We start from the raw sequence: 19,581 nt of genomic DNA, 5'->3' as shown, positions 1-19,581 counted from the left end.
TGCACTACTTGTTGAACGTACGTGTGAATGAGAATTTATTTGGTAATTCATATAATATTTGCCCAAGGCTTGATTATTTATTATCTTCCATCACTCTTATAATTACACAACGCATGAAACCGTATATGGTCTGCATTCAGAAAAGGCCCTATTTTTTCAATGCACGCAAATACGCTGTGACTTTCTGTGCACAGGTGTGCGTTCAATTACAATCCATGTCCTTTCTGTAATAACCAGGAGAGAGAGCTAATTAATTCCGGATTTCTAAAATTAAACGTTAATGCGCTAAAGCAGATGAGTATTTCACCAATTATTTAAGCACCAATAAAGCGAGGATAATTGAGTCACTTATTTCCATTTGCCATTGCTGGGTGCGGAGAACACGCATTATGTTCGTACATTTAGCAAGACTATAGTCTTTAAGCGATTGGACGATGCGCGTTTATATCGTGGTCATGCGGGAGGCTTCGGGAAATCTTGCCTCTGATGTCTGGGTATGACCAATTGTGAATCGCTCTCAAAATATAGTCGCCTTGGGCTCTCGGGTCACGGTTTATTTTTGAAAGAAGCTTTATCATTGCCCATGCATCATGAAAACAACTGAACAATCACGCGCTTTCAACTGTTTATATGAATATAATGAAAAAAAGCAGACCCACGTAACGTATGGGCTTAAACCGGCATCGGTACCAATTGAAACAGCAAAGCTTAAGCGGTGAATTAATGTGATAATACCAAAGTATATGTAAACGTGTCACCCTTCAAATGTCTTGCTCACATTACTTGTTGGCATGAAGACCTCCATTAGATGGGGCTCCAGAGGGCTCATGTTGAGGGAAATGTTTGGTCTCCTCTTTTACACTCAACCAGACGTGTTGGAATAGGTGGGAGGACCTCCACGATACCCCACCGCACAATTTGGTGCACCCATTTTATACTTCTGCATCTGCGCAACACTCAACTGCATGCCAACACAGGGGGGTATGGTTCGTGCTAAGCACAGCATGTCTTCTGGCTACTGCAGTACAAGTATATTAATAACTTATCACGGAGCAATTCAGATGCAAGTGTAATAAAGTGTTTGCAGAAAGAAACCCATGAGTTAAAACGTAATCTTTCGTAACAAATATTTGTTTCCACTCAGCAAGTTACATGAAGGTGTGCTGTAACGAAACATCTTCGTCCAATTTTCTGTCAAATATATGCTATCACGAATGGGACAATGGTGATTTCTTCAATTTACTTTCAGCTGTAAAACCCAACCATGAATCTTAATTGCTATCTTTGCATTTGTATTGCGTTATAGTAGTCCATTGCTCAACTAATTGTGCATTACACAATTCTAGGGTTAAATTTTTTGTCACGATGTTGCTGCAAGGGAGTCATTTCTCTAAGACTTAACATTTGAACCCCAGCCCAAACAATTACAAATTTGACCCAAACACTCACCTTTGTAAAAATGACACCACAGTTCAAAAAAATCCACGTTAAGCAATTTTATTTTTGGATCACTACATAGCCATTCTATGGATTTTATCACAAACAATAGTCTTATCTTTTTTTATTTTTTGGGGGTAATTTTCCCAAAATGTTTTTACTGTTTGTTGCTATCGGTATTATATAATGAGATGCAGCATCTATTCGGATCTATTAAGAGATGAGTGTGACCTTTCATGTTCGAGAACATCCCACAGAAGTGGATATCACGGAGTGATCTCGGAGGCCTCTGTAAGGGTGTAGCACTTTCACACTCATTCTTAAATGCATATTGTCTGAGCAGACCACGATTTAAAGTATGGGGGCGAAGACTCGGTGGTTTTTAAATTCCTAATCTCATAGCCCCTAGGCATCGACATAACTAGAGATGGAAAAACTCTAGTGGGACCAATCTCTCTCTATATGGTCAATTAACTGAGATATGCTCTCAGTACTGCAGCATATGTTGTTGTTTTTTCATTCTGAGGTTTACAATAAAACAAGAAGAACCAGGCTACAGTCTACATTATAGACTGCCAGTACACTCACCCAGCTTAATAACCATTGCTACAGTCTACATTATAAATTGCCAGTACACTCACTCCGATTAAGAATCAGGCTACAGTCTACATGAGTGGTTTTATTCTTTTTGTCATTTTTTATTAATTTTATTCACTGTCTTTTTTCTATCTACGTGACTTTACCGAAAGAAACAAAGAACAAGAAACGTCCGGTCTGCCCCCCCCCCCCCCGCCGCCCCCCACGGACGAGGAGACCCAAGCGCGATCACACGAGGCGGAGGCGGTACGCGTCCAGCAGGGGATTGTTCTCAGCCGACGCTTTCCCGCTGACCACCCGGTCCGTCTGCGTCGCGAAGTGAGCACTGCTCGGAGCCATGTATGCCCTGACCTTGCAGGGCAGCGTCGTCGAGCGCCGTCGTTGGCGCCGCCTGCACGGAGAAGAGAGGGCTTTGGCTCCCCGATGCGTTTTGAGGTTGTACCACGTATCGCTCGGCATGGCGTCTGAACATTTCGCTCCACGTGCTGGGGGCTTGCTTCAGAACTGAAAGGAATGTGAGCTCGCTCATGCCCAACAACACTTGGTACAACCGGAAAACACACGTAAGAGGGATGTGCAGCAGAATGGCATTGACCCGTAGAATACTTCAACGCCTGTCACACAACATCCAGAATCTCTCATGTATGGCTGCGGCTACGAGTCGCGTGCCCACTCCAGTCGACGAGTGACCGGGGAAATACTCCGTGAATAATGAAGCCCTTTGGAGATGAGATCCGATGAGGAACGGTCCCGTGTTTGAGTGTAAATCCAACACGGGCATCATTGTGCCATGCGCATAATTGATCATTCTTGCAGCTTTGCCCTTAACGCAGCATGGGTTACCCGACCCATAGTAAAATTATTCACTCACCAAACGCCGCTCTGTATGATATTGGTATCCAACGTAGCATGTGCATACTGAAACCAGCCCTGTATCTCATCTGAATTGGTTACTTTATGATGAGTGGAATAAATGGTGAGGCATTGGTTCATGCGGTGCACTGTTCAACACTGTGACCTGAGTGAAATTCTAGACCTATATGTAAAGCTATATAATAAGCAACATTTTAGAGAAGCCTTTCTAATCTATTTACGTGATATTTATGTGCTATGAATAAGGGTAATTGCCCAAAATATCACCTATTATGTACTTTTCGTTGTAAGGCAGTGTTATTGATGAATGTGTTTAGTTGTTTGTGAGAAAAAGACAATTGAAACACACAGCTCTCCAGTAGCGACACACGAAAGCGTTGTGTGCCCCAAGCTCTCGAACATTAGTGTGATGTGGGTCCTTGTCTGTTGTTTCTGTTGCAATGCAAATCCTATAAAATATCAATGCGATAATATAACTCAAATGCGAGTGTGCGGAATAGGCTCTTTGGCAAGAGCTCGACATTCATGTGGGACATCCCGGTACACATAACCTAGGCGTGTAGCTACCAGAGCCGTCTCGTTTTTGGGGTTTGCACATACAGCCTAAATAGCACAGCGCGCAACAATTTACGCGAGGTGAATGCACACATTTTTTTTGGCGTGAATGTACACGTCCTTACTTGTAGGCGTACACGGCCAAAATGACCAGCACCATGGGCAGCGCCCCTCCAGCCAAGAGCGCAGGTCCCAGTGCTTGCCTATACCCTGAGTTGGACTCTGAACGGGGAACACGAACGACCTCTCACCAACCAGCGCTGCTCCACACTCGCAGGGCCAGCGAGCCCCACGCGTCACGCTTGCGACGCACGCGAGTTTAAACCCCTCTCACACGCTATACACACATTTTCTTGGTTCTTTCGGTAAAGTCACGTAGAATGGAAATAAAAAAATAAAACATCACCCATTGCGCACACGCGCCACGCACGATTCCGACGCATCCAAGATCCTAACTCTCACGTAAAAAAAAAAAACAATAATAACAACGTGCTTTATTATTTGTTGTTAAGTTTCTTTAAGTGATGTTTTGGTGCATTGTTCATATCTGTATTGCTTTGGCGGTTTTCAGTTATTATTGGAAAGATACAGATATTGACAAAACCAACAGCAGTATAATGCCACGGCTTGTGTGAACCCAGCGCACGAAAATGCTGTTAGCGAGCACCTCTAAAGGCAGGCGCAGCACATGCGGGGATGATGTGGTGAGCACCACGTCAAAACACCTTTATCCCCAGTGCTAGTGTTTACACACCGCACGAGGTACCATACTCATTTAAGGCTGAGTCGGCCTAGGAAGGGCATGACTATTTCAAAAATTCGCTGTTGACGATGACGGTTTAAATTTAACTCAGGTCGACAGCTTCTTAGCGCAGTGCACTAACCACTGTGCTACTACTTTTCCCACAATCAAAAACAACAACAACAACAACAACACTAAAACAAAGATCCGCCGTATAGACTTAACAAACTGTTGGGGCAAGTGCTGTTAACGAACACTTCTGAAGGCCAGCACCGTACACGAGGGGATGGGTTTGCGAGCACCATGCCGACCGCCTTTGTCTCCCCAGTGGCGATGTGTACACACCGCACTGGGTACACATTTGAGGCTGAGTCAACCTCGGGGAGGCCCAAGACCAGTGAAGATAATAGTCCAGAACCAGTTAAGATAATTGGCCGTGAGCGGCAAACGAACTCGGATCGCCGGGTTCGTAGCGCAACGCGCCGACCGCCGCGCCACCGCTCCCCCACATCAACAAGACGCACGCACACACACACACACCTGGCTGAACAGCGACGAGCAGGTTGGTACTGGTGGCCGAAACGCCCACGTCGTCGTAGGCCGTGATGTTGACGCAGTAGACGCCGGACGTGTTGAACTCCTGGTGCAGAGTGAGCGCGCACGAGGTGTAGGGCAGATGGAAGAGGACGCACGAGCTGCGGTGAATCTCCAGGCACAGCTCATCCGCGATCACCGTGCACACCTCTGTGGGAATGCTGTGCCGGATTGGGGGAGGCCATGCCGGTGGGATGAAGGAGGAAGGAGGAAAAGGAAGAAGATGGGTGAAGAGGTGGCAGTCTGTGCCTTTCATGATCACATACTATACTCTTGATTATCCGTGAGGCTGGGACAATCCGCTTTTGTGAAGATATAAATAAGTTCTCGTCATGCGTGCATTGCTTTAATTATTTGCTGTCCGCTCCTCAATCATCGAAGGGTCAGTGACGCTTACATAGGTGAGCATTCCGACATGGTAAGCATTCTTCTTTTGCCTCCCATACCATTAGCCCAGAAGCACGTGTCATATATTCTACTCGTGGTACAGAACACTGTGATGTACTCGACAAAACATCCACCCTCCAGACGTTGACAATCATGACTGAGTCAGCGACTGATGTCGATTATAATGTTCCAGAAAAGCTATGAAGATGAAGGTGGGCACATAGTCAAGTAATGCATACGCTTATAAGTCTTTAAAAACAATCCGTCATGGCACCAATTAGCAGAGGCTTACTGGTTTCAATCATAGGGCAGGGTCACCCTAAAGTTCTAAATTGCATTAAGCCATGTGTCAAACACTTGAAACTGTACAATCCCCGTAATCATGGAGCCATGTGAAGCCAAGCGAAAGCCGGCGAATTCCGCTACCACTCCCGAGTACCCGTGGCACCTGGGTCTGCCCCATGACCTCCTGCCAGCGGGCGTTCGACAGTTCACGTGGCCTCAAGGTGCACATGGCCTGCCACAAGCGTCGTAGTGACGTCAACGCCACTTAGTGGCGACTGGCGGTTGTTGTTGTTGAGTCTATGTATGTATGTGAGTCTATTTTTGTGTGTCACTACATGTGTGCCTCTAAAGTCGATGTCTGTGTGTGTGAGTCCATATGTGTGTGTGCGTGTAAGTCGATGGGTTTCTATGTGTGTGGGTCGATGTTTGTGTGTAAGTCCATGTGTGTGTCTACCTTTTTCGCCCGGGCAACGCCGGGTACTTAACGCTAGTATATCATAAGGACTGAGTGACCGACCTGCCTTCACAGGTGATTAATATGTCCAGGCCACTGGAGGAGTTCGTTGACTTGACCGTCTGCACCACCTGCAATTTCTTGATGCCCTCTGAGCGGAGAGAGACACACAAGAATATAACTTACTGAACTTGCATTGCCGACGATATATGGCAAGCAAAAAACTCCCCCAAAAACCCAATTAGTCTTGAGACTCGATGAGGCTTTCCTGGATAAAGGGTATTATCGGTGTTATTTTGAAACGTTGTGGTGTCTTTGCCTGAACGAGAGTGGTGTGATGTGCATAGCCGTTTAACAGCCACGAACAAATGGTGAAAATTCTGCATTGTCATAATCGAACCGAGTATGTCTATCGGACACTCAGTGTTGACCCTGGGGAGACGAAGGACATTGTTGTACCTCTGCCAGGATTTCAATTTGCAACCTAATAATTGCAAGCTGTGCTTCCTAACAACATTGCCACTCAGCCGGCTATGCACAAATTAACTATAATCAAATGAACACAAAATGAAATTACAATAACGCTCTTATCAAATAAAAATGCTGATTTGTATGGGACACACTTTATATAGAGTTCAACAAATGTCGCCTAACAGTGACAAAATAAATATCCTGAATCACATGAGCAACTAGTCACGGGGGGTGGGGATGGGCTCATGTTGATTGACCTAAGGAGGCGGCCCATGAAGGGTTTTTAATTGAAGCGCGCAACATAAGGCTTGCTTGACTGAAAGCTTTCGTGACTGCAGGAATTCATATTCTTTGGGTCTTTCGGTAAAGTCACGTAGATAGGGACAAATGAATAAAACTAATAAATATAAGATTTGTACCTATCTACGTGACTTTACCGAAAGACCCAAAGAATATATGGCTTGCTCTCACGTTCAAAAGTAGTGAGACGTGTCCCCCCACTGGCCTCTGTGTTTGCATGCCCATACAAATCTAATAAAATGAATGACTGAATAAATATACACACACACACACATGCACACTTGAACATTATAACGAGGTGACAGCCCAACGAGGACGGGAAACCTAGGGAACAAACTGTTCAAAATATCTCTGTGAATTATAAAAATGGAACAACAGTGCAACCATAAAAAAAGAACAAAACTGAGTACAAAATAATCAAATTTCACGCCCACCCTGGTCACGATGTCAATCTGCATCGGGCGGTGGTGTGATCTAAAACATAAAACCACGCTGACTATGCTTGCCCAGTCATGGCTCAAGAACCGTGGTGTGGTGTTATGAACTGAAGCGTAGGGGAGCACGATCGGATGAGATGGAAGGCAGTTGAGCCAAGGTTCTACCATTGGGGTGAGAGCTCAAAATCGCTGATGATGATGATGATCTATCTCTCTTCCTATAAAGCCTCTTTATGGAGGCGACCGGCTTCGCAAACTTCTGGCACCAGTCTGCCACCGTTTGTCGATGATAACGGTTATAGCTCAAAAACGTTTGTGTTCGTGTCGTGCTTGTACGAGCTGAGAAGCCGTCGTGCCGTGCCGCGTGCGGGTGAGGTGGGTCTCGTCGCGTGACTCACGCACGACCTTGACACTGGTGGTGGCCCTGCCGCGCTTCACCACCTGGCAGAGGGACGGCGAGGCCGTGGTGGCCACGCTCGTTGGCAAGGCCCAACTGACCTGGCGGTCGCGGAACGCGGTCTCTCCGAGCTCTTCCACGGCCTCTGTGGAAGACGAGCGGCTGGGAATAAACTCATTCGGAGAGCAAATTAGCTTCCATGTTGAAAGACATGGTCCCTCCTGATGCATGGCCTTATTATTCCCTTCTTTATATGGGAAAAAAGTGGACTGATATACATTATATTGTAATAGAGACCTGCATGGCCTGATTAACTTTTCATCTCCAATAAGTATTTGATCTATTTTTGGGGTATAGTTTTAATTTGATGAAAAATATATTACAATCGGAGTTCAGCCTACACCACTAATATCTTGCTCTGGAATAAAATCGGTATTCTATTGTCATGAAACCGTGGCAGAGTGGCACAGTGGTCACACTCGTGCCTCACTGCAAAATGCGACTTGGGTTAAATTCCCAACTCGGGTCCCATAATGTGGAGAGTTTGTAGGCTCTCCCCCTGCTCTGCGTTTGTTTCCTCCGGGTTATCCGGTTTCCTTTAATAGCTACAAAAACTCATTAACTGGTTTTGGCCGAACATCCCATTGCTCAAAATTGACCTGCAAAGTTACTCAAATGGGATTACACATAGCAACATTCCCCTGACGGCAAAATCCTGAGACTCAGCGGAGTTTTCCTGGGTAAGCATAATAGCAGCAACAATAATAATGATACATTTTTGCACACAATCTCATCAAATATCATGATTAAAATAGTTCCATTTCCTCACGAATCTCAGACGAGTCGAATTTCTGTGGCGCGGGATCAGGCAGGACGGTGGCGTTGAGGAGCTCGCAGGGCGTCGGGATGACGGCCTGCACCTCCACGGAGACTCGGAAGGTGCCGGCCGTGGCGTACGTGTGGTCCGTTGGGCTCACGTGCTCCTTGTCGCTGCCATTCTCGCCAGGCACCGACTTCACCGTGCCGTCCCCAAAGTCCCACGTGTAAGTGACATTGCTGCTGCGCAGATACCCGGTGGGGTCGTACGGCGTGGCCTTGAGCTTGACCTCTTTGCCCACCAGGAACACGTTGTCCTTGGGATTGCGGTCTCCAGATTGAGACACGTTGATGCTCAGCTGCACCTCGTCTGCAAGGGCAGGGCATAAGCACAAAAATAATGTACGTTACAAAATAAAGATAAACCTGCACTAATGCTCAGTGAGCACTAAATCTATATTTTAGAAGGGTCCTGCAACATTGGGAGATTTGAGATGCCAATTCCATTAATAAAAGTTTGATTTTATATGGGAGGAAACGGAAGTACCAATAAAAAAACTCGCCACGCATACAGGAGGGTAAGATGCAATGGTCCAAACAGATTTAGCTCATGACCACCTTGCAGTCTCATCTATAAATTATCACATCAAAGATTTACAACTTAACCATTCACATTTGTTTCCCCAGTGTACAGTGGTTAATGCTACTTGCACCACAGTATTAAAATATATGCAAAATATTGTTTTTAAATCCCATAAAATTGTGTGCTCCCTTGTATATATGATATTTACACCATATGTTTGCCCATAATGGAGGTTTTTTTTGGGTCAGATCGCGTAATTATATAAATGTGTCGTTACAACCCGCCACCACCTGACACAGCCAACTAGTAAGGGTTGTCACGTAAACAGAACAGTTTCAATGCTCGTGTTATTTTATTTGTTTTTGGCATTCAATGCCCTGTTGATTTGTGCATTATTGTAACCGTTAATTTGCAGCACTTCTTTAACATGTTGAATATCACTTCTCAGACTGTCACCATCTGACACTTTCTTAGCTCGATGAATAAGCGTCTTGATAAGAGCAGATTTATGTGTGGGGTGATGGTCTGACTCTGCATTCAGATAGGCGTCAGTATGCGTTTTCTTTCAGTAAACACTGTGTGTTATATTTTGATTTAAAGCTTTCGTGACTGCAGTAATTCGTATTCTTAGCTCTTTCGGTAAAGTCACGTTGAAGCGAAACAATAAAATAATAAAATATATATAAATAAACTTTTATTTTTATTGTTTTATATATATTTTAGTATTTTATTGTTTCCCTTCAACGTGACTTTACCGAAAGAGCTAAGAATACTGTGTGTTATTTTACCATTTCGACTCCATCCGAGCATAATATCCAGAAACTATAGAGTTCTGTCAACCTCCACTTCCATGGTGAACTGGATGGATGCGTTTTGTGAGTTGAGATGTTTTAGAAATGCGTTCAGTGCATCTTTGCCGTGTGGTCAGACCACCAATGTGTCATCCACATATCTAAACGTAGTTTTAGTGTGCTTGAAGCTACCGCTTTTGTTTCAAAATCTTTCACGTAAAAATTTGCTATCACAAGAGACAAAGGAGAGCCCATTGCTGCTCCTTTCTTTTGTTAATAGAAGTCACCTTAAATTTTGATTTAAAGCTTTCGTGACTGCAGTAATTCATATTCTTAGTTTTTTCGGTAAAGTCACGTTGAAGAGAAACAACAAAATAATAAAATATATATAAAACAATAAAACATTTTCACGACGTTTCGACCATAACACAAACGGTCATCTTCAGGTGTCACCATCTGACGTTTCGACCATAACTCAAACGGTCATCTTCAGGTGAAGATGACCGTTTGAGTTATGGTCGAAACGTCGTGAGAATTTTTTTATTGTTTTATATATATTTTATTATTTTGTTGTTTCTCTTCAACGTGACTTTACCGAAAAAACTAAGAATAAGAAGTCACCTTGCCACAAGAAGTAGGTGTTCTTTAGACAGTGTTCAGCTAGTCTTGGGCTATCTTTGGCTAAACCTTTGTACGTGACTAGTGTCGAGTAATTTAATTGACTCGTTGACCGGAACCGTCGTGAACAGAGAAGTCACATCAACACTTATGAGAATATCATTTGGGTTAAGCTTCATATCGTTGATTATATTTACGAGATGTTCAGAGTTTTTTAATGGACGAAGAGGTCCTACCGATGGAGGGCTGTATTTGTTTCGTTACGTATTGTGCTAATTTGTACGTGGCAGAGCCTATTGTACGAACGATGGGTCTTAATCGGACTTCAGGTTTGTGAATTTTTTGGTAGCCCATAAAGTCTTGGTGGTTTTTAAACGACATATTTATATATTTACGTGATCTAACCCAACAAACCTCTATTATGGATGATATTGGTCGCGAAAGCCTACCTGTAAAACTGACGATATGTTTGATAAAAAAACACTCTTTGCTAGCATCCTAATAAACGTACATTATTTACAGCCTTTACACACATCCTAATTCATGTGTGTGTGAAAATTTGTCTTGCAGTATTATACAAAACATCTTTAATTACTTGCAAAATATGCTTAACTTCCTACCAAATGTTTTAAAAAGGGAAACTATCCGAGTGAACCACACACACACATTATGTTATTTCACTCAAGTCTTATTTTGCATTATTATTATGATAAAGAGATGCACGCACATTGATGAATGCGTAAAGTAGCTGAAATATACAAACATATAACCAAGGCGAGATGCATGCTCGGAATGACTCAGAGAGACTATTAGAGGAGAAAATTAATCAGGAAACAAACACAAATCAAAAACATCACATGTATTGTGCATACAAGTGTGCTCGAGTAGGACACGCCATTGCCAGGATTGATGGCCAATGGATGGAACTGGGGACAGAATGGCTATCGAAGGAAAGAAAGCGCCGGAAAAGTCAACCACCATGCAGATGGAGCGACGACACCAGCTCAATGCGCATAAGCGAGATGCAAATCTGTGAGCGATGGTGACAGTGTGAGGGGGGCCTACACTCAGCAGTGGAAAGATCCCGACTGATGGCAATGATGAAAGTGGGCCTGGAGTAATAATAATAGCTATGGCAGATCCGGGGTTACCGGTGATTGTGTAGGTGCCGGAGACGTTGGCCAGCGGACAGAACCTGCCAGCCTGCGAGCCCTCGTGGTACACTAGCACTCGTATCTGGAACGTTCCCACGTCCATGGTGGCCGTCTTGAGCTCCACGCCCGCGTCCGTGCCCCCCATTGTCTGGTAGTAGTTCCCTGCGCGCAGACACAGTCGACGGGTTGGGCGTGGAACCTGGTGTAACGAGTAGCATGCTGGGCCATCTGCCTTGGCCTCTCTTCGTAAGACCAGTGCCTAAGCCATTTCAGCCCACGAGCCCTGATGCAATTGAACTGCCTGCACACTCCATAGCTACACCACTGGAGACGCAACACTGTTTGAATCAATTAAATGGTACAACAACAAAACCCAGAGAAAATCCCACGCCTTCACGAAACGATAACGTGCTTTTTTTCAATCCCATCAGACTACAGACATTCTTGGTGGGGGGGGGGGGGGTATCTTCCAGCAGCATTTGTTTAAATAGAAAAACTCGGAACCGGTTATAACATTTTGGATCTCACCAGCAGAACCAGGCATGTTGAGTAAAAAAAAAGAGAGCGAGAGAGAGCGACATGGAGAAGGAAGAGAGGGAGTAGAGAGAGAGGGGGAGCAGAGAGGGGGGTAGAAAGAGAGGGGGGGGGGTTACATAAAGCAAAGCATAAAACACTAAATGATGAACGAAGCAAAGTGCCGACTACATCGAGCATCTTCTTGTTTCCTCTGATCGTAAATAAACAGCTGCTTAATTGGCAGATGTTATTGGTAAGAGTCATCTACTTAAGCTTTAGGAACCGTCAGTGCAATTAAATTAAATACAACACATTTATATTAGGTCCAAATACGAGTGCACTTCAAGACGCTTGGAAAGCAAGAGCGTAGTGATCAACTTTATTTGAATACATTTCTGTTGGGAGAATGATTTGCTCCAATAAAAGGCACAAAACTGGAGAAACGATAACAAATGAATGCCTACGGCATCTAAATGCAATCGCATCTGAAGAGGCTTTACAAAACATGGGGCAGAAGGGGGACTGGGGGAGGCGAGCAGCTTAGGGGACGGAAACGTGGGGGAGAGATAACGGGCCCCAGGGATAGCCGGCACAGTCCGGACAACCAGGGCACCCTCGAAGGGGGTGGTGGTGGTGGTGGCTTCACCACACGAGTCCCAGCCAGTGGCGATTCCTCGGGGAGTCGGTGAGGCGAGGAAGTGAGGGCAAATGTACTGCCACCCTCTCTACCCTTGAGATACCGAATTTTTCATTTATTTTAGTGATATTTACAATTGTAAATACCTTCATTGTTGTTGTTTATTAACATAGAGTCATTTTTAATTTTAAATCTTGAAATTTCAGGACTACCCCCCGCCAATACCAACCCTTGGGAAGTTTATAGATCCGCCTGTGGTCCCAGGGCGCTCCACAAACAAGTCCCAGTGCACCAAGAGGAGGCAGACAGCATGAGGCTAGATCTGATACAAGAGTTCACAACAAATGTTGGCGTTGCCATCCTGTGCGCGCGTGCGCGCGAGCACCTTGCGTGTGCCAGACGTAGACAAACTCGCGCTGCTTGTAGTGTTCGCGCGGCTGGGGCATGAGCATTCCGTCGGGATAGGTGGGGTACGAGTTGTTGCCGTTCCGGTCTGGAGGCCACGGGCCCCAGTTGTTGTTATTGTTCTGCTTGCAGTCCGGGGAGTCGCTCAGGGCGAAGGCCACGCGACGCCGAGCGATGACTCGCAGACGCCCTGCGCACGTGTCGCGCGGGGCAGGGTGGTGGCGCTCATGAAATTCACTTGAACGTCTCTCTCTGTTTAAAAAAAACAATTACACGAAGCCAAGGGACACACAACCACGGTACACACTGTACTGAATTTACAAGGTAAGAGCAATTTTTGGTGGCATCTCCCTTTACCGACATGAAATACTCAGCGTTAATTATTCCCATGTGAAAAAAATATTTCATGCAAAATCATTGAATGCATGCCCAATTAAAATAATTACTGAGCAGGCCATGTCTCAACAGAACATGTCCTGGGAAAACCATTGTTTTATTCTTGTGGTCACAATTTGAAAGGGGGGCGTGGTACTGTCTCAAAGTGTCTGTATTGGTCTTTGCCTCTGCTTTTCTACGTCTCTCTGGGTCCCTAGGTTCCCTCGTCTGGAAATCTTCAGAACCCTCTCCTTATATACCTGGCGGGTACCCTGATTGTCCACCCCTTAACGTCACAAAGACGGTTACCGCATAGCACACTTTCAGATGCGCTTCTGCTGCTGTCTGGAACGCTCTTCCTTCTGATATTAAGAAGCAACTGGAACGATGCCCTTTGAAGTCATCTAGATTGAAAACCAATTTCTTTCGAACTGCTTTTTGTGTTTAGTTTATTGTCCTTCCCCCACACCTCCGATTACCGCCGTTGGCTACGTACGGTGCTAAAAGAAGTTCAACATGCACACTTTTCAAGACGAGGCACGATCAATGTGCAGTCACGCACCGAAGTCGCATTCACAGTGGCGAATCGCAGAGCGTGCCCCTCTCCGTGACCGCCTACCTCGGGAGGAGAGGTCGCGCGCCCAGCGCACCTGCCCGTCGTCGGCGACCCACATGGCCCGGGGGAAGATGGTTTTGGTCTTCACGGTGAGACTTGAGCCCTGCAGAGCGGGCCCATCGTTGGTCATTGTCAGCTTCAAGGAGCCGCCTGCGAAATGTGGGAGAGACGGTGCGTGAGCGCAGTGTGAGATTCAATGGGGTGTTCCATTTCGGGGTTTTGTTGAGGCCACATTCACGTGCTTTTATTATAAATTGCCCCGAATGTCGCCTTGACGATTTGGCCGTATTGACGGCAATGGAGAGATGTCAGAACTCGCTGTGAAATATTTTCGTCCGCATCTTTGTCATACCGTCATGACATCTCCTTTTACTCAGATCTGTCCGAATCGCATACACAGACTACACACAGCCGTATGCACACAACACATATACCCACACATCATTAACATTGCCCAGTAGCGTTGTACATTTTACGGGCGTGATACATTTCATTGATCTGTGCATGTGCACCTCTTCCATATAAAAAAAAAACATTTATATACTAAAATATATTGGTTGAATGTACGTATGTTGAACTTATTTCGCACCAAACGTAGCCAATCGTGCGAATCGAAGGTGAATGGAATCACATTATGAATCTATATGTTAATGCATGATAATGTACACCGTGTATGTATCTTAGAAAACAGAGGCTCCCTTATTGGATATGTTTGTCAACTTGTTTTGATTTGTGCGTGTGCACCACTGTCCTCGTTGTTTGTTACCGTGTGTGTACGTGCAATGAGTACCGGGCCAGCATTCAGGGATGAAGCCACCCATCTGGGTGACGGGGTAGTGTTTGTCAGACCATCCGTTGGAGTCGGGCATCCAGTTGGCACCGGGGGAGTAGGAGGATGGGAATGATAATCCACCCATCGCATCACGGTAAGCTGCAAGGCACAGCATACGTCCACAGCTTTCAAGCTCTGTGTGTGCATAGGTCTGTCTGTATTTCTGCTGCGACCTGCCAGCGTACCTTCGCCACTTACTCCATGGGTCCTGAAAGTACACCTATCCTGGCACAGATGTCTTGGCGATGTCCTGCCACATCATCATAATCAGCGATGATCTATCCACTGCCAAATTCAGTCCTCCTGTTTCCATGGTCAAAAATGTATTTTATAGTCACTGTTACTGGATGGGCGAGAGCATATCTCTTTGCCTGTCTCCTTTTGTCATTTCTGCATCAGTTTACATTAAATCAAGTATATATTTTTTCAACAAAGCTAGGCGTTATAGAATTTGATATGCAGTGGTCTTTTATAGCATCTAATATGTTATATATGGTCAATAGAAGAAAACCACTTTCTTGCTTTCATGATTGGTTGGCGTCTAAATTACTGTCTTTAATGTCTATTCCACATTTTTATCAATGCAATAAATGTCCAATTAGAGAAAATTAGACATAGAATGTCATTATTCAAGAGCAAATATGGATAAATTAGCAATGACAATGACAAAAGATTGAAGGTGTCTCTATTCTCAGAATATTTAACACGGGGTGTTCTTACAGGCTGGGCAACATCGATGATGCGAATTATAGGCAAGAACATCACGAATCTAGTTCATGAAGCCACTTAGCACAATTAAACAACGGCTGCTTTTGTGTAGGGGTCTGAGTCGCCTAACAGAACTGCAAACTTATTATTGGATTTTTGCACCCATCACAGGCACGCTATATCTACAAAAACTCAGACTAAAAATGTACATGTTAAACATCCTACATTGGAATGTTTAGCAATTTCTAGTTAAGTGTTTTATATATGGGAGGAAACTAAAGCAACAGAATAAATACCATGCATATGATATGGTATCAAAGGTTCGCACAGATGGGTTCATGAGTCCACTGTCTATGTTTCCATATGCTGGCTATCACATAGCCCAATGGGCTTGGTAGTTTCACAAATATGTATGTGACCCACCGACCCTTGCCACCAAGCGTTGGATCACAGCTGTGCGTCACCACGCCCAGCATTTTTACTTTAAAGTGCGATCATAAACTTTAAACAAAATTAAAACAACAAAACTGAAATCAATGGGTAGTGGTAAACTGCATATGTACAAGCAGCTCGTACTTAGCTTAGCGAATGCCTCCCTTGACACCACGCTCATTACAATCGCCAGCCAGCACACGAGCAAAGACCCGCACCGGTGCATTTTCATTTCACTCTATGTGCATGTCGTATACGACACGCATAGGTCATGTGCTGTTGGTCCAGCTGAGATTATGCGCAAAGGCTCTGTGCCTCTGCTCTTATATACTCACGCAAATCTTGCTGTATGGATGTTGATCTTGGCAAACTAGATGCAAGCATGTGACTTGTCATGTGCTCTATGCTCACACGCAGCCCCCATCAGAGAGATGGCTTATTTATGGTCATACAATATTTATGCGTGGTCTAGATTTAGAAAGGATCGCAAATTCCCGTCCGGAATCACATGAGCAGTTATCCATGATGTTGTGATACATATACTTTTATTTGAGAATTGCACAGCCGTTTATCAGAGATGACTCAGTATTAAGTAGATGTTGCAGTGATTAATAAAAAAAAACTATACACTTTCAATTACACAATTTAATTCATTTGACAATCTGTGTTTAATAATATTGTGCAACTACATGTCTCTTGTTGACCTCTTCACCTCTGTGTACATTTACGTCTGAAATCCACTATTTTGCTGTAATTTGTTCAATCACTTCACCCTTGCAAGATAGTCTTGTTGTCTTCATGGGCTTTTACCTTGTAAAAGTTGACTGTTCTTGTAAAATGGAGCAATGTTGCAGTAGTTAGTGTTCGATAAACCTGGTGAACTGAGCTTCATTTCCATCCACGGACAACATCAGTGGTGAACAATTTTTGGTCCTGGGTCCATATGGACCACGTAAATAAATATTTTGAAGAATCCAGATGCATTCTGGATTTGAGAAACTTTAATCAATAGCAATGCACACATGCACATGAAAGGTTGAAAACTATATATCGATTTTTGACGATTTGTGTTCTTCACGAAAGTGACTCGCTTATATATACCATAAAAGATTCATTCACAACAAATTATGCTAATGTAATCATAACAAAACACTGAATGCACGATAAAAAAATGACCAATTTTTCTTGTTATATTCTGATATAGATGTTATTTTGTACCTTGAATTTGTAAATACAGGACAGAATGCTCCTAGCTCGCTCATGAAATTCGCATATGCAAGACATCAGTGAGGTTGCCGATTTGCTTGCTTTGCTCTTATATGTTTTATATAGACCATAATTTATCATTCAACCCTATTCGTGACCTACCATAAGCCTTTTTTAAATTCATATAGTTCACCTAATATTGTAATACACACCAATGTGCAATAAAACTTTAGTTGATCATTGATCTTTGGCAAAGAATGCGAACATAGATGGACTCGTCCATCTAAATAACTGCCAAATCGCTCTCCGTGGTGCTAATGTAAAAAAAAACGCCACTTTTTTCAAATTTCCTTGCTGTGGTTTTCACACCTGATGATGATTGCTTGTGTTGCAGTTGAAACGTCGTGATAATTTTGTTTTATATTTTAATTATTTTATTGTTTCCTTTCTACGTGACTTTACCGAAAGAAGCAAGAATATGAATCCCTGCAGTCATGAAAGCTTTAAATCAAAATTTGGTTTCATTTGTTTCACTTGGAAGTTGGAATTTCGCTTTCCAAATTGCTGCACTCCCTAGTTAACATGTTAACGCATGCATTCACTGTTACAGGAATCATATATCGATCCCCCTTCGTCTGGCGATTTGATTAAATTATGTCATGATCAGTTTATGTGCACGGTCTGATCCAAGAATACCTTTAGTCAAAGTATTGTTTCGATCAGTTTTTACACTCTCATTTGAACCTTTTGTCCCGTCCTTCCTATTTTGTTCTGTCCTATTCATTACGACAGTATCAGCATAAACATGTTCATGCAACATTTGCACACAGTTGAAAACAACACTATTTTGCAGGCCATAAATTCGATCCGTGTATTTGTAACGTAAGTATGCAGAAAAATATTCACGAGTTGATAAAAAATGAACAGATTTAAATATTCAGGCCATAGCAGTGATACCTAATATATGGTCATCACCCCAAGCCAAATTTTTGGTCGGGCTTTCAGAGTCACCAAATGGTGTCACATTTTGCCGGCCACTACTATTAATTTGAATGGTAGGGGGGCGTGGACAGCAAGAAGAGGTCCCAGATGGTCACCAGACAAAAGTAGTTGCCACCAGCTGTCGCCTGTTCGCGATTTTCGTTAAGGCGTTAATGGGTGTCAGAATATTCTTCAGAGCCTTATAATTCGGTCGGGACGCACAACTGCACCGTAGTCACTCAGCTACTGCCATATTTTACGTCCGAATACTGTAGTCTCAGATGTCTATGTACATGTGTGTGCATAAACATGAGTACACAAACGTGCAGTATATGTGAATAATACTGTTGAGTTTTAAATAGCGTCGTTCATGCAAAGTGAATGTCACAATCGCTGGTGAACTACAAGATACATACATAGATACATTGGAAGGCAGCAGCAAAGTGGTAAGCCCGTGCCAAGAATTGCCCAACCTTTGCGGTCCTCTAAACGGTAAGATATTTCCACATGTACCAGTACCCGTGTCCATGTACATGTGTGTGCACGTGTATGTTTTGAGGTATTTGTACATAGGCTTAAGTTCAAAGTAGTTGGGATAAATCGTCAACGAAGTCGACTCACCGACTAATTGTGATTATTATTTTTTTGGCCGATACGGTGACCCTTGAAATATAACGCCCCTCTCATCTGGCCTCCAGAAGTCGGGAAACCCCACACGAGCCATGCACAAAGTGACGCAGCTGATAGTGATTATGATGTAGGTAAGCCCAACCCATAACCTCCCGTCCAGTGGCACACGTGGCGGGACATAAGACGTTTTTTTTTCCCCCAAAATATTTTCTTGTTATCCAATGAGTTGAGTAACTGAACCGATAATCGATATAGCCGGGCTCAAATTCCTCCCTCGACGGGAGGTTTCTTTGACACACTTCATATTTTATCAGTAGTGCATTGGCAGCGGTGCACAAGTGTAATGACCGAAAAATGACCCCAAAGCCAATATGCAGCCTAACGGCGATCTGAAAATAAACAAAGGTCTCCGATTGTTAGAAAGAGGCCTCTACGGTGATTGGTCGGAAGGCAGACGTTTAAAGGGATTGATAGGAATACAAAGAGGATCCGTTAGAGGGGAAGGGCAGGGATTGGCTAAGGGGAAAAAAAGAGGACAAGAAGGTTCCAGAAGGGGGGCTCGAGTAATATAAAAGGGGAGAGAGCACGAGGAGTGGGGGACGTTCGGAGGAAGTGTGGAGGCCGACGCCCGCCTCCCCGCTCCCTGTCAGCGGGCAGGGCGCGACGTCCACCCCCTCCACTCCCCCCTCCTCCTCGTCGGCCGCCTCTCGCCGAGCCCCCGCCGATCGAGTGATCGGCCCCCCTGTGCCAGC

General features: G+C 44.2%; 1 protein-coding gene across 1 annotated transcript; it reads right to left on the bottom strand.

The window, feature by feature from the left end:
• Positions 1–167: 167 nt before the first annotated feature.
• LOC116940912 (protein QNR-71-like) lies at positions 168–16,567 on the bottom strand. Its single transcript, XM_032951288.2, has 11 exons — positions 16,157–16,567; positions 14,831–14,971; positions 14,044–14,190; positions 13,030–13,239; positions 11,489–11,653; positions 8,359–8,715; positions 7,531–7,674; positions 5,988–6,075; positions 4,745–4,959; positions 3,588–3,684; positions 168–2,425 (listed from the first exon to the last, which is right to left on the bottom strand). The coding sequence occupies exons 1-11, from the start codon at positions 16,242–16,244 to the stop codon at positions 2,263–2,265; spliced, it is 1,815 nt and encodes a 604-aa protein (XP_032807179.1). The 5' UTR covers positions 16,245–16,567; the 3' UTR covers positions 168–2,262.
• Between the last annotated feature and the right edge of the window lie 3,014 nt (positions 16,568–19,581).

Source organism: Petromyzon marinus, chromosome 10 (genome assembly GCF_048934315.1).
Source record: "Petromyzon marinus isolate PM22_M1 ecotype Great Lakes invasive population chromosome 10, UKy_Petmar_22M1.pri1.0, whole genome shotgun sequence".
Classification (NCBI taxonomy): domain Eukaryota; kingdom Metazoa; phylum Chordata; class Hyperoartia; order Petromyzontiformes; family Petromyzontidae; genus Petromyzon; species Petromyzon marinus.
This window is presented reverse-complemented; position numbering and strand designations above follow the sequence as displayed.

Excerpts from the sequence above, each read along its gene's own strand:
- LOC116940912 (XM_032951288.2), bottom strand. The coding sequence starts at position 16,244 with ATGAAAATGCACCGGTGCGGGTCTTTGCTCGTGTGCTGGCTGGCGATT. Across the intron at positions 11,654-13,029 it reads CTACGTCTGGCACACGCAAG|GGAACTACTACCAGACAATG; the intron begins GTGCTCGCGCGC and ends GTCTGCGCGCAG. Across the intron at positions 4,960-5,987 it reads TTAATCACCTGTGAAGGCAG|CATTCCCACAGAGGTGTGCA; the intron begins GTCGGTCACTCA and ends AATCCGGCACAG.